The sequence below is a fragment of the Ammodytes marinus genome (assembly GCF_949987685.1).
Source record: "Ammodytes marinus genome assembly, chromosome: 3".
In the NCBI taxonomy this organism is placed as follows: domain Eukaryota; kingdom Metazoa; phylum Chordata; class Actinopteri; order Uranoscopiformes; family Ammodytidae; genus Ammodytes; species Ammodytes marinus.
The window spans coordinates 19,150,491-19,163,180 of NC_137232.1; the positions used below are offsets into that span (position 1 = coordinate 19,150,491).

At 43.8% G+C, this 12,690-nt stretch overlaps 1 protein-coding gene across 1 annotated transcript; it reads right to left on the reverse strand.

Annotated features, from left to right (window-relative positions):
- Nucleotides 1-5,354: 5,354 nt before the first annotated feature.
- hic1 (hypermethylated in cancer 1) lies at nucleotides 5,355-12,450 on the reverse strand (the record flags this gene model as incomplete). The annotated part of the gene is made up of 2 exons (XM_080053945.1): nucleotides 5,355-7,558; nucleotides 12,399-12,450. The coding sequence occupies 2 exons, from the start codon at nucleotides 12,448-12,450 to the stop codon at nucleotides 5,355-5,357; spliced, it is 2,256 nt and encodes a 751-aa protein (XP_079910071.1).
- Between the last annotated feature and the right edge of the window lie 240 nt (nucleotides 12,451-12,690).

The following is a 12,690-nucleotide window of genomic DNA, read 5'->3' on the forward strand; positions in this document are numbered from 1 at the left end:
GGGAGGAGGCCAACTAGCAGTGGCCAAGCTCTGCACTAGAGGGAGAGGAAGAGGAGGGAGAGCAAAAAGTGCCAGAGGAAAAAGGCAATTGTGGGACTTTCTAGGGGATCATACGAGCAATAAAAAATCACAATACAATGATTTTTCCAGAAAAGTGCAGTTTGGGGGAAATAAATCTAAAGCAGCTGGCTTGTAATAAAGACTCGCGAAAGTGTCAAATCTCTCCCTTGTACTTCACCACTGCCTGCTACACTGTGGGAAAAAGGCGTTCAGACATGTAGATGGACAGGTGCACTCGGCGGACACTTCAGAACACCTACATGCTCACTCACTCTCACACACACACACACACACACACACACACACACACATACACACACACACACACAGGCACACAAGTTATTGCAGAATCATCAATGATTGTTAACTGAAGGCACATTTGTATTGGTTGACTTAAGAGTCGGTTTTGGGTTTCAATGCCAAAACAAGGCTTAATTATTCATATTATTTGGCTCTAGGTTACATTAAAAAAGATGTACACTGGACAAAAGTGGCATGTCTGCACTGTGCTCTCATGATTAACCACATAGATAGAGGCTTCCACAACACGGCAAAGTCAAAGTTGGTCAGAAGCTTATAGCCAGACAACACAGCCCGAGGAAACTACACAGATTGTCACTGAGTTTTGTTTTGAGCATCCGCGATGTCTGCTAAATGCTTCAGTCCTTTTTGGCACACATGGTGAACTACAATAAATGTCAAACAGCAGTAAGATGGCAGATCAGGACAATTGGGCCTGTCAGAGTCGTATAGGTGACCTCGGCCTGCCGCCGCTGGTAGAAAGTTTAAAGGCATACTTTGCATTTTTTCACATAAAACCTAAACCATTTTTGGGTCTACACAGGGGTGACTGGAAGTCATCCAGACGGGTTGTTCTTACTTCTATATTGTTAGTGTTCTAAAAGTTATGGCCCTGGGATGGTTGCCATAACAACATTAGAGAGGAATGGTATAAAGAATAAAATAAAAGATCTACCCACATCCCGTGGTTGGTGGTTTGTCCTACTGTACCAATTAATATTAGCTTGTATTCCTTTTCATTATTTCAATTGATGTAGCTAATAAATAGTTTTCAGTATTATTGCTTTCAAAACAACTTTATCGAAACCCTTTTTTTATGGCAGTGAGAGCTTTTTCTGGGATTTTGTGTCACATAAAAAAAACATTAACAATGGCATATGACATAAAATCCCATGGGGTGAGGGGCTACCCCAGTAAATTGAAACAAGACTCTTGTCATTTCTACTAATTGAATCAACCACAGAGCAAATTAAATATACTGCCATTTTCTTTCTTTTTTTATTATGATTTACACTACAGTTTCAAGGTCCTTCATATTCATCCGCCCTGTCTCTATGTTTTCTAAAATGTTCTAAATATATACAGTAAATGGGGAAAATATTGAAATGAAACCGTCTATCCAAAAGATTGAATCCACAACAACCTCAAGTTGTAGCAAAAAAAAATTTTGAATGGCTCCCTCACCATGCAGCCCCTGAAAGCCCACAAGGTCATATCGCAGCAGCAGTGATACGGAGCAGGCAAGAAAGGCTTATTCCCAAAGAGCGAGAAGGGGAAGGAAAAGAGAGAAGATACAGTCTACTTGTTTTCTGAATGGAGAGTTTTTTAGAAGTACGAACAGGCTTTCATACTTGAGACAATGGCTTGCGTCCACCCCGCTGCGTTCTCCCTGCTCCTCTCCCTCCCTATTCTCCCGTCTCTCTCTATCTGCCTCTGAGCAGAAACACACGGCACATCCTGCCCAACACAACACACCAGCCAAGAGTTCACTTCCTGCTCCTCAGCTCTTCTCCTTCACACCGACCCTATTCCCAGGACGTGCATTAAGAGCCGTTCATACACTCAAACAGCATCGGGACATACAAACAGACAAGCAACCGCTTCCCCGCTTTCTATAGCCACACACACTCCCCACCTCCCCTCTCTGTCTGTCATACACATTAATGCACTCATAGCAAACTGCAAACAATGCATGTCCTACTACAGAAATGTTCAGGCACTATCTTGCTCTTCCCTCCAGCGCAGATTTAGAGTGACAGTGGAAACACTTGTGTGTTATTTTAATGGTGTAAGGCAGGGGAAAGGAGGAGATAGATTTCATTTAAAGTAGTGAATGAGAGGGAGTGAGAGGGGCTAAAAAATTCCCACGACTGACACATCCGCCTGATCCTGACTTTTGAACACGTATGCACGTTTGTGAACCAAGTTCTCACTGTTTATAATGTTTAATTTAATCTTATTTGGTTGCAAAGCTAAACAAAAGAGTCCCAAAACTTGAGGCATCATCCAAAACAAGCTGGCTTCCTGTGTGTTTGTGTGCATGCTCAGCCTCAGTCTGACTCTAGTCGAAAGGTCGTTGACCTCCGGAGAAAAGGGGTCAAACAATATGAGGCTAGTTTTCATAAACGCCCTGCATAGCCACTGCCCGTCTGTTTAGGGGAAGTACTGATAATGCTTTGTTTCTTGTAAAGGGATTTCAAGACATTACACTTGTCACCTAGACTTTACTGAGTTCCTGGTTGAAACCAGAGATCAATGCCACCATGCTTGATAAAGTGTTCAGAAATTCACACACAGCCAGGATACTACCAAAATGACTTTGCCTTATGTTATAAAAATGGAATTGGTCAGACCGACACAAGCCTCTTTGAGGACAAAACAATAATAAAAAATAAAAATGTATACCGCATAGTACAAATAAAAAACAAAGAAATGTTAATATCACATGTTATCTTTCCACCATAAAACTGTAACAAGAAAAGTATAAACACAGAAAGAACCACAGGTTTTACACAGGACAAGTGCCCTGTTCATGAGAAAATCTTTAAAAAAAATCAAAATAAAATAAAATAAAAGTGTGTGTGTGTGTGTGTGTGTGTGTGTGTCTATGTAAGTATGTCCGTGACATTGTTATTCAAAGGTTTAGAAAAGCTTAGCGTCCCCATGCTGGGTTCAGTCCTGAGGTAAGCACCAGTTTCACGTGCACTGATTTCAGTTAAAATCAATATAAAGAAAAAAGAAAGTGACAGAAAACAACATGTTTGATATGATCATATGCTACAGAGAAGAAAGCTTTTCAATTATTGTTACACAAAAAAAAAAAAAAAACAATCCCAAAAAGTCAGGCACAATGTCTCTTGTATTTTTGTAAGCCTTTAAAATTCACTACGTCTATCACAGTGTATTTATGGCTTCAGTCTTCACATTCACCCACTGAGGTTGGCGTTGGCACTATAGTGGTCAGTCATTTCTAATCTGAATTAGAACCAGGAAAAGTTTTTTAAAAAAAAGAAAGAAAGAAAAAAAAAAGGAAAAGGCCAGCATGTTCTTTGGAATAAATGCTGAAAGACAAAAATGTGCCGTCTACCCGCAACCTTTAAGTGCTCTTTTGTTTTCAAGCTGGAGGAACCGCTGGTCAGCCAACACAGAAATATGTCATTCTTTGTTACCGCATTTGATACTAGTATAGGGGAAGGGAGGCGAGGCCGGGAGACATTTGCTAGGCTTTTGGACATGACTTTAATAAGTGGATCAGAGGGGGTAAGATGGCAGGCATGAAATGGGACATCACGCCGGGCGAGTAGTGCGAATTGTCCAGGAGAAAGTGAGATTTCACAGGGATTACTGAGGCACAGCAGCTGGGGTGCGCTGGCTTCCAGTGGAAAAGACCCACAAACCCCTTCTTATGTTCCTATCGTGGACAGATTAGCGGCTCGCTATGTGTCTTGTGTGTATGTGTGTGTAAGGGAGGGGGACAATTTAAGGCAAAGGGCCGAGTGTAGCGTTCACTTTGGCAGCTTTCAACAGTAGCAGGGCTCCCAGACGACAGACTACAGGGTGAGGGAGGTCAAATGAGGGGTCAGACATTGGAACGGCAAACCCCCCGGCAACTGACTCCTGTCGCTACGCAGATTAATAACCATCAAGCGGCTGTGGATGGAGTAATTGCTCCTGACAGTAAATGACAGATTTCTGTGTCATTAGCTCTGACCCGGTCCCTGCCTCGCTGCCCGGCCGCAGCCCACAGTTGTAAATATAACACAATTTCAGGGGCAACACCCATGCTTAGTCTACACACACCATGAGATGAAGCCACACTCATCACGAAACAGGGATTAGTGTGTGTCATCAGTTGGGTATGTGCAATCGCGTCCCAGCTATGAGATCACAGGGCTGTGCTTACTGCATCTCAATAACAACCGAAAGCCAAAGGGATGTTACAGTCAAAACACTAAAGGAACTTTTTAGCTCAAGTTTTAGCAGAGTGGTAAAGGTTGATCAAGCTACCAATGCCGTCACATAGCATGAGCCCTTTATCTGCACAAATATGTAAGGGAGTGGGTTACTTTAAAAAAAATAAAAGAAGAAAAGAAAGTGGAAGAAATAAAGCAGAGGAGATTTACCAAACTGCTGAAGCAAATGCTCTTATCGTTGAGTCACTTCCTTGCGACTTGGGAAGCAGGAACATGATTTGGAGAAGCCGGAGAGGGGGATACATAAATTGTCCAGTACCCCAAAAGCAGAAAAGAAAAAAATAAGGAAAAAAAATCCCCTTTTTACTTTAAAGTCCAGAAGAGTTGGCTTATTCATTTGGTAAAAGTTCCGCTCAAGTCTGGACTGAAACCCTGAATCTTGTCCTTATGTGCTTTTTTTTTTGTACACAACCTTTTTGTACACAGGTTTAGGGTAAGATTGCAACAGTTTCTCTTTGGATTTTACCAATGTACAAAAATAAATAAAACAATTTAATTTTGTTTTTTTTCTTTGTTTTTCTCTTTTGTTTTATGTTTTTAAGAAATTAACTTTGGCTCAATGGTTGTGATTGATTTTAAAGTTTGTTTGCATACACTGTACATAAATACTGTACTTCTTTGTGTGAGTGTCCCTTGGTTACGGAATAGCACAGAGTTCCTTTATGAAGGGGCACTTTAAGATACATTAGATGCATAGAAAGGCACTTACAGTCTACACAGTTGGGTGTGCATTCGCAGACCGGTTCCTTTTGGCCTGAGTCTGAGGTGCAGAGGAGATAGTGAGTTGAGGTGAATGGCTTTAGAATACTGCAAGTTGTGTGTGTGTGTGTGTGTGTGTGTGTGTGTGTGTGTGTGTGTGTGTGTGTGTGTGTGTGTGTGTGTGTGTGTGTGTGTGTGTGTGTGTGTGTGTGTGTGTGTGTGTGTGTGTGTGTGTGTGTGTGTGTGTGTGTGTGTGTGTGTGTGTGTGTGTGAACAGACGACCTATAGGTGATTGGCCATTTATACAGGTCATTTTTGGTCTTAGCTGGGTGAGTAGCGGTCAATGGTTCGGGCATCGGAGAGGGCCTGCTGGGGAAGGGGGAGTGGTTGGCCCAGCACGTCCATCTTGTCGTGGGAGAGGCCCAGGTGCGGGTAGAGGCTTTCCATGGCCTTGGCGTCGGCCACCAGTTGCTGCTGGGCTTGGAGGAGAAGCTCGTTGGCTTTCTCCTGCTTCAGCCCCAGGTGCTCTGCTGCGTATTTACTCAGAGGATAGATGCCCTCGGAAAAGTCCAGCTTGAGTTTGCCGTCCGGGGTCAGGCCCCCTGCGCTCCCCCCGCTGCTGTGCATCTTCATGTGGCTGATGAGGTTACGCTGCTGGGCGAACTTCCCTCCACACACCTGACACTCGTAGGGCTTCTCCCCCGAGTGGATGCGCATGTGCTCGGTGAGGCGATACTGGCGGGTGAAGCGCATGCCGCAGGAGTCGCAGGCGAAGGGTTTGAGGCCCAGGTGGCTGCGCATGTGGCGTGTCATGGTGCCGCGCTGCGTGAACTTCTTGCCACAGATGCTACAGGGGTACGGCCGGGTCAGCCAGTGGGTCTTCTCGTGCTGGCGCAGGGTGGCAGGGTCTTTGTAGGACTTTTCGCAGGAGGAGCAGCGATAGGGCCGGATCATCTCCCCGAGGCCCCCCACGCCCAGGCCCTGGCCGGACTTGCTCTCCAGGTGGGACACACTGTTGCTGCTGTTCAGGCCCCCGTAGCCGTTTGTAACGCCGCTCATGTTTTTGGAGCCGCCGTTGTTGCCGTTCCCCATCTCCCCGCCGGAGTTGCCGTACAGCTCTTCCTCCGTGTGCGTCTCCACGTGCGCGTTGAGCTGCTCCGAGCTGGGGAAGCCCTTGTCACAGGGAATGCAGACGTACAGGTTGTCCCCAAAGCTCTCGGGATCATAGGGCATGTGGAACCTCCCCATGGAGCCAGGGGGGGACGGGCGGCCCTCGCTGCTGCCCGTCTCCTCTGTGCCCGAGCCGCTCTTGTCGTCGGCCCCCTCGCTCTCCTCCCCACCGGCCTTGTGGTGGTTGTGATGGTGATGCCGCTCTCCGTTCTCGCCCCCTTCCTCCTCATCCTCGTCCTCGTCTTCATCCTCAGCTGTGTAAGACTGTGGCTCGTGTTTTACCCAGCAGTAGATGTTGCCGATCTCTCTGCCCGGCTCCCCGCCTTCCGTGGGGGTGTCGGGGCTGGGGGGACACGGGTAGCGGTCGTTGCCCTGGGAGCCTGACCGGTGCAGGTGGGGAAGGTGGGGGCCGAGGGGCTGGTTGAGATGGGGGAAAGGTGGAGGAGTGAGGGAGCCGGCCTGGTCGCTGGACTCCATCTTCTCTGCGGGGTGGGCTCTCCCGTTGGTCCCCTGCATGGGACTGGTGCGGCCGCTCAGGGTCCCGTCCCGCTCCTCGTCATTGTGAGCGTTTGCCAGACGAGAGTGAGAGGGCGTGTGCTGGGACTGGGAGTTGGGACTTTTCTTGGAGAGGTCAAGGCCATAGTTGGGGGAGCAGTTCCTCTCCGGGTGGGCCGAACGCCCAAGCTGGACAGGGAGAACTGACTGCAGAGGCGCGAACACCTGAGAGCCCTGGGTGGAGGTGGGAGCATACAGCTCCCCAGCATGAATGGCTAGTCGATGGGGAACTAGCTCCTCTAGTGGTGGTGCCCGGTTTGCATGGTTATTCAAAATTCCTGCTGGAGGGCACGGCTGAATGACAGGAGTAGGAAGCCTGTATCTGCCACCCACTAACCCCATACTATTGGGCCCCATCTTTGGGTAGGGCAGAAATGCAGGACCTGGGCGAGGAGGGTACTTGCCACTTCTTTTCAGCTTCTTTTTGCACAAAGCCACTAAGTCGAGCAGTTGAAGGTAGCTGGCTGCTGCCAATACAGCCCCTAGATTTGGTTCAGTGGGAGAGGTGGGGTCTCCCTCACTCAGGCGGCCTGTGTAGATGTAGTCCAGAATGACCCTGAAGACGGCTGGACTCACCATCTCGTGGTCAAGGTTGATGAGATTGTCATGGACCACCAAAGATTTCAAGTAGAGGCTGCTGGCAGCCAGAATGTTCTTGTGAGCTCTGAAGAGCGCGTTCTGCACAACAATGATAACATCACACAGGAAGCCCTTGGTACGCTGGCTGTTGAGCTGCAGGAGGAGATCCCTAGCATGACTTGGAACATCCATGGCATCCAGCATCGTCTTCAGTCCGCCACCTGAAACAACAGATATCTGTAAAACGTCATGCAGCAGTCAGCGTTTCAATACATTAAAAAAAACATTAATTTGTCATTTTCTGTATCACAAGAATGATTATTGGTGCACTAAAGTAATCTTGAAAAATTCACGGTTTACATACTAATAAAATATATTGGAGAGATTTGAGTGGCAACAACATTAACAAAAAAAAAGCAAAAAGTTGGGGGGTAAAATGGAAACTCTAATAGCCTTTGCTTAATGATAAATTTTCTGAGGATTAATATAGATGAATTAATTATTAAGTACATATTTAATTGTGAAACACAAATCTTTATGCAGTTTTATTTTGGGCATGTTTACTAATAAATGTGTAATTCATGCCTCAAATACGTAAAGAGTCATGGAGGTCACTTGATTCAACATGCCCAGTGTGCGACCTATGTGTGGGAAGTGCACATGAAGGAAACTCAGTATAGGTGAACTTTTGCTAAAGGTGAACTGTTGCAGTGGTTTTCTCATTATCAGGAATTGAAGTCTGCGCAATCACTTCCTCTGCAGCGAGCAAAGAGAGAGTATGAACCAAATTCAGACAACCGCAAATCTATATTTTGTAACTGCTGGCTTCCTGATAAAAGTGTTCCAAAAGTGGTGTGCAAAGTTTTAAACAGAGCAGGGTATGAATGTTACACAAGTATGAATGTTACACAAGTATGATGAACAGCAGGTATAAACCTGCGGGAGCAAGACACATCCAAAAAAAGCGAGGTCCTTCAGCTCCGCTTTCTGCCCAGTCATATAAGGAACACTGAGCGCACTGGATGTAAATCAGCGTTACATGCTTCAATTCTTTTTCGCTGAGATGAGCTCCAGCTTCATCTAATGAACACACACACACACACACACACACACACACACACACACACACACACACACACACACACACACACACACACACACACACACACACATTCATTCAACTGAAATATCAACACTAATTGTTCCCCTCAAGCCTAAAATAAACTATATCAGCTGCACGCATGAAACCCCATGTATTGTTCAGCTAGTAGCATTTGAGGATAGTTTACTTAGATTAAACGTCTCAAACTATCCCCCAAGGACTTAGTCTCACTGATGGGAAACAAGCAACTAAATAAATATCATGTCATCTGTCTGATCATGGTCTTCCTGACACCAGCTCATTCACTTCTTGTTTATTTCTTTCAGTGTACACACTCAGCACACGAATAGGGAAGTATGAATCTAAATTTAAAACGCAAAGGAATTTTGGAAAGATTTTTTAAGAAATAAAAGGATGCATCTATGTTCTTCTCTTGCAATGCACTGCTGTCTGTAGGTCACTCCTTAATGTCATTTTAACATTTTATTTTTGTGGATGCAGGATCAGCAGCATCAGAACTACAGTATCTGGGGGGTAGATGTCAACACTGATTAAACGGAAAATGAAGCCATAATAAGCATAACGTCGAGCTTGTGCTCATGTGGAGAATAGTCATAAGTGTGAAATATATAAACATGTCTTTAAATACAATAGCATTCATAAAAAAGTATTAATTTTGGATTCTTATTTTGGAAAGGGGCCTTCCCGTGTTCCTAGTATTACTTATTATCTGATCGCAAAAATAAAATAAAAGACTATTAAAAATAAAAAGACTGGTATGGAAGGTTTAGATGCGTTCACCCTCTATCATGTCCAGAGTTGTCATCTAAAGTGTTTCCACTTCTGGTTTTTGTCTGGCTTTGATTACTCAACGGTCATATTTTACTATAAATTTCATCGTCGGTCAGATCAAGCGTGTTTAGAAATGAGTGTGATATGAGGGATAGGCCAAGTACTTTCCACAACGTGATGAACTTTTTCAGAGTCTCTCCATTGTATTAAGGAAGGGGTGTCCAGCTCACTGTTACTGGGGCAGAGCATGGTAACATACTATACTGTGTAGTCTCTCTTTCTCACACACACACACACACACAATCTCACACGCGCACACACACAAACACACACACACACACACACAATCAGTGTATATTCTCGTCTGTATGCCAGCCACAGTGCCGTATAATGCGTCACGGTCCAATTACATCACAAAGCATAACAGAAAGCGAAGCCTCCTTTATATTCTGATGTATGCATAGATATCCTAATGCAAAGCGCATGAAACATTTAAACCCATATTTAATAAACCCTTACAAATTTGATACAATCTATTGTGGTACAAGAAAAAAAATCTCTCCCCACACAGCAACATTTCTGTGCACCTACAACGTGCTGTGCATACATAGAAATTATTATTTTTGTAGTGTTGTGGTAACAATAGTCAAAGCGGCTGTGGGTTTCCTATCAAAACAAAAAAATCAAAAATCCTGTGCTGTGATCAAAATAAGTCTTTTGAGAGTCTACAGTACAACATGCCTTTTAAAATGTCTGAGCTCACTGTTTGATGTAGCCTGAAGACAAAAAAAATTGAAAGACCACAGTAAAACATGTTTTATAAAAACTCTTGATCTGGGAGGCATGTGTGAGCTCTGCATCCTGCTAGGAAGCCATCTATGATTGCAAATCTATTCAGTCAGAGAACACGTCGTAAAGCAGGCCTGCCCCTTAAAAGATTCTCGTAAAGGCATTCAAAGCCTGAGCTGCAGCTTGTTTTGTTGTTTTGTTGTGTTAAATGAGCTAAATTAAATCATTTCTGCGGGTTGCACACACACACATCACAGTCGCCCTGAGAGGAGGTTAACTCCAGTCCCAGGGGTGCATGTCTGTCTTAATCTGATAGCCTCCCTTTTTAATGACCCGTCAACATGCTGAGGGAGAACTTAGATGATGGGGATGTAGTTAATGTCGGTGCATTCAGTTATTTGCATTAGATTGATAGTCGCTGTGCCTGTTTTTGGTCTGTTTTGTCACTTGTGTGGTTTGGCGTAAAGCGGGAGACTCAGCTTCCTACCTCTACATGCAGCCTCAGTCACATAAACACTGCAGGCATCTGCTTAAAACGTTGTGTTGACTTTTGATTTTTCTTTAATTTCTGTATGCTTCTGATGCTCAAGCCGCCTTGTTTATTTCAGAACCCATTTAAGTCCATGTTCAATTTATGGTGGTAAAGTTGCAGTACACAAAGTCAGTGTAAATTTAGCAGATAAATAGTTTTTTTTGCAGTTTTTCATTACTTTTATGCAACTAATTTATTAAATTTGGTTGTCATTTTTGTGACTCACATGAGACCAAAACAGGCTTGAGAAGCTCTGGGGGTCATTTAATAGCCTAGGTGAGGTAATTTCACGTTTACGTTGGATAAACTGCTCCCTAAGGTGCTAATCGAGTGGTAGGAACTCATGATGGGTTCAAAGGTTGACTTTCAGTCAGGGTCAGTGAACATCACGAAGAGTCTCGTGTCAGCTTCCTGTTTGATTGCTGCGCTCGCGCGTCTAAGAAAAATCATCAGACTATAAAATATTGTCGGGGGTGTGAGAGCAACGCCGCTTCTCAATTTTGATGAAAAAAAGTGTTGAATTAAAAAGCAGATCACGTATGCCCTAATCACATAATTAAAATGTTGTAATAATTAACGTATTAAGAAGTAAGTTGTACTTTATGTGATTACAATCTTAACAGCATATTATTCAATTGCAATACAATGTATCTGAATCACGTATTTCTTCTTCGAAACTTTGATAACGGATATACAATGTATTTATTAAAAATAATAAAATACATTTGTAAACTTATGTAAGTTTTATTTGCACGCGTAAAGGCGCATGGAGGACAACATTGAAAGTTCAAGGCTCGTCTTTTGATGGCATTGCTGAGCACCTCACGTTGCCGAGAGGACCCGTCCTCACCATGTCTCTTTACGGTGTGACTGCTCTTCTCATGTTTGAAAAGTAAACCGAATCACAAGTCAATCCATCTCTCCTACTCCACTTCCCTCAAACCTTCCACCTTATCTTCGCCAAATGAGCCCTAAATCACCTTCACCAACAGAGCGTTTTCAGCTCATTCTACTTTTAGGTGTAGACTATCCGACAGCTGTTTCTCCTTCAGACCTGTCAACAGCTTTAAGAAGCATCTCTTTCATACGTGTATACATGTAGCCTATCCATAAGTTAAATAAAAGAAAACAGAAATGCATGCACAACAAAATTATTAATAGCCTATATATATATTTTTTTAATATTCGTTAATACTTCCATGTTCGTCTGAACTCAGTAGTGACATTGTGACGCGCAGTGACAGGCCCATTTTATAACTTCAAAAACGGACATCGTGATTTTGCTGTAGTTTCCTTCTTACATTTATTATAGGATTATTGAACAAGCTGAAGTTCCCTTTTAACAGAGGTCGATGTTCCCTTTACCTTTTACAACGAATCGGAGTTTAAATGTCTACTTTAAAAAACATAACAATTTAATTCTGTACAGTGAAAGAGGCTTGTCTTGTTTCGTACAAGAAACTTTTTTTCTGTTATTAGAGGCAAGGCAAGACATGTCAATCTAAATCCAACATTAGATTTGTCTAATCCTGAATAATTCCAACGATTTACTGACTGGTCTATACATAATGAATTGTTATTTGAAGAAAAAATCGATTAGAATAAAATGCGTAAAAATCTGAATAAGCCAAGCGGTAGCCTTTTCTTTCCGATCACAAACTTAACACTGGAATAAAGAACGAGGTGAAACCATGCATGAAATCAAATATATCAGCGATCGAATACAAACAAAAACATATTCCCTATCTGACAGCACACAACTCTCAGTTTGCTGAATAAAACCCCTAAATGTCATCCTCTGCCCTGCTCTTGTGTCGGGTCCCTGCGTGCGTGCAGCAGCTCTTACCTGCATGCCCGATGTCTTCTGCCATCCGATCTAAGTCTCCCTTAATGATCATCTCAGCAGTCTCTAGGAGTCATATCTGACGTTTCAGCTTTGAACTGCCAGCCTCCAAAAAACCATGCCAGTTTTCCGAGCGCGTCTGCCAGCGCTTTTTTTATGATTATTAATTGATATGAATTTCTTGTCGCTCCTTAGGTCCGTCCTCCCACCCACTTCTTTCCTCCCTCTCTCCCTCTTTCCCTGTGTCTCTCTGCCCCTCCTCTCCACTCTTTCTCATCCCCTCCTGTTAAAAAAA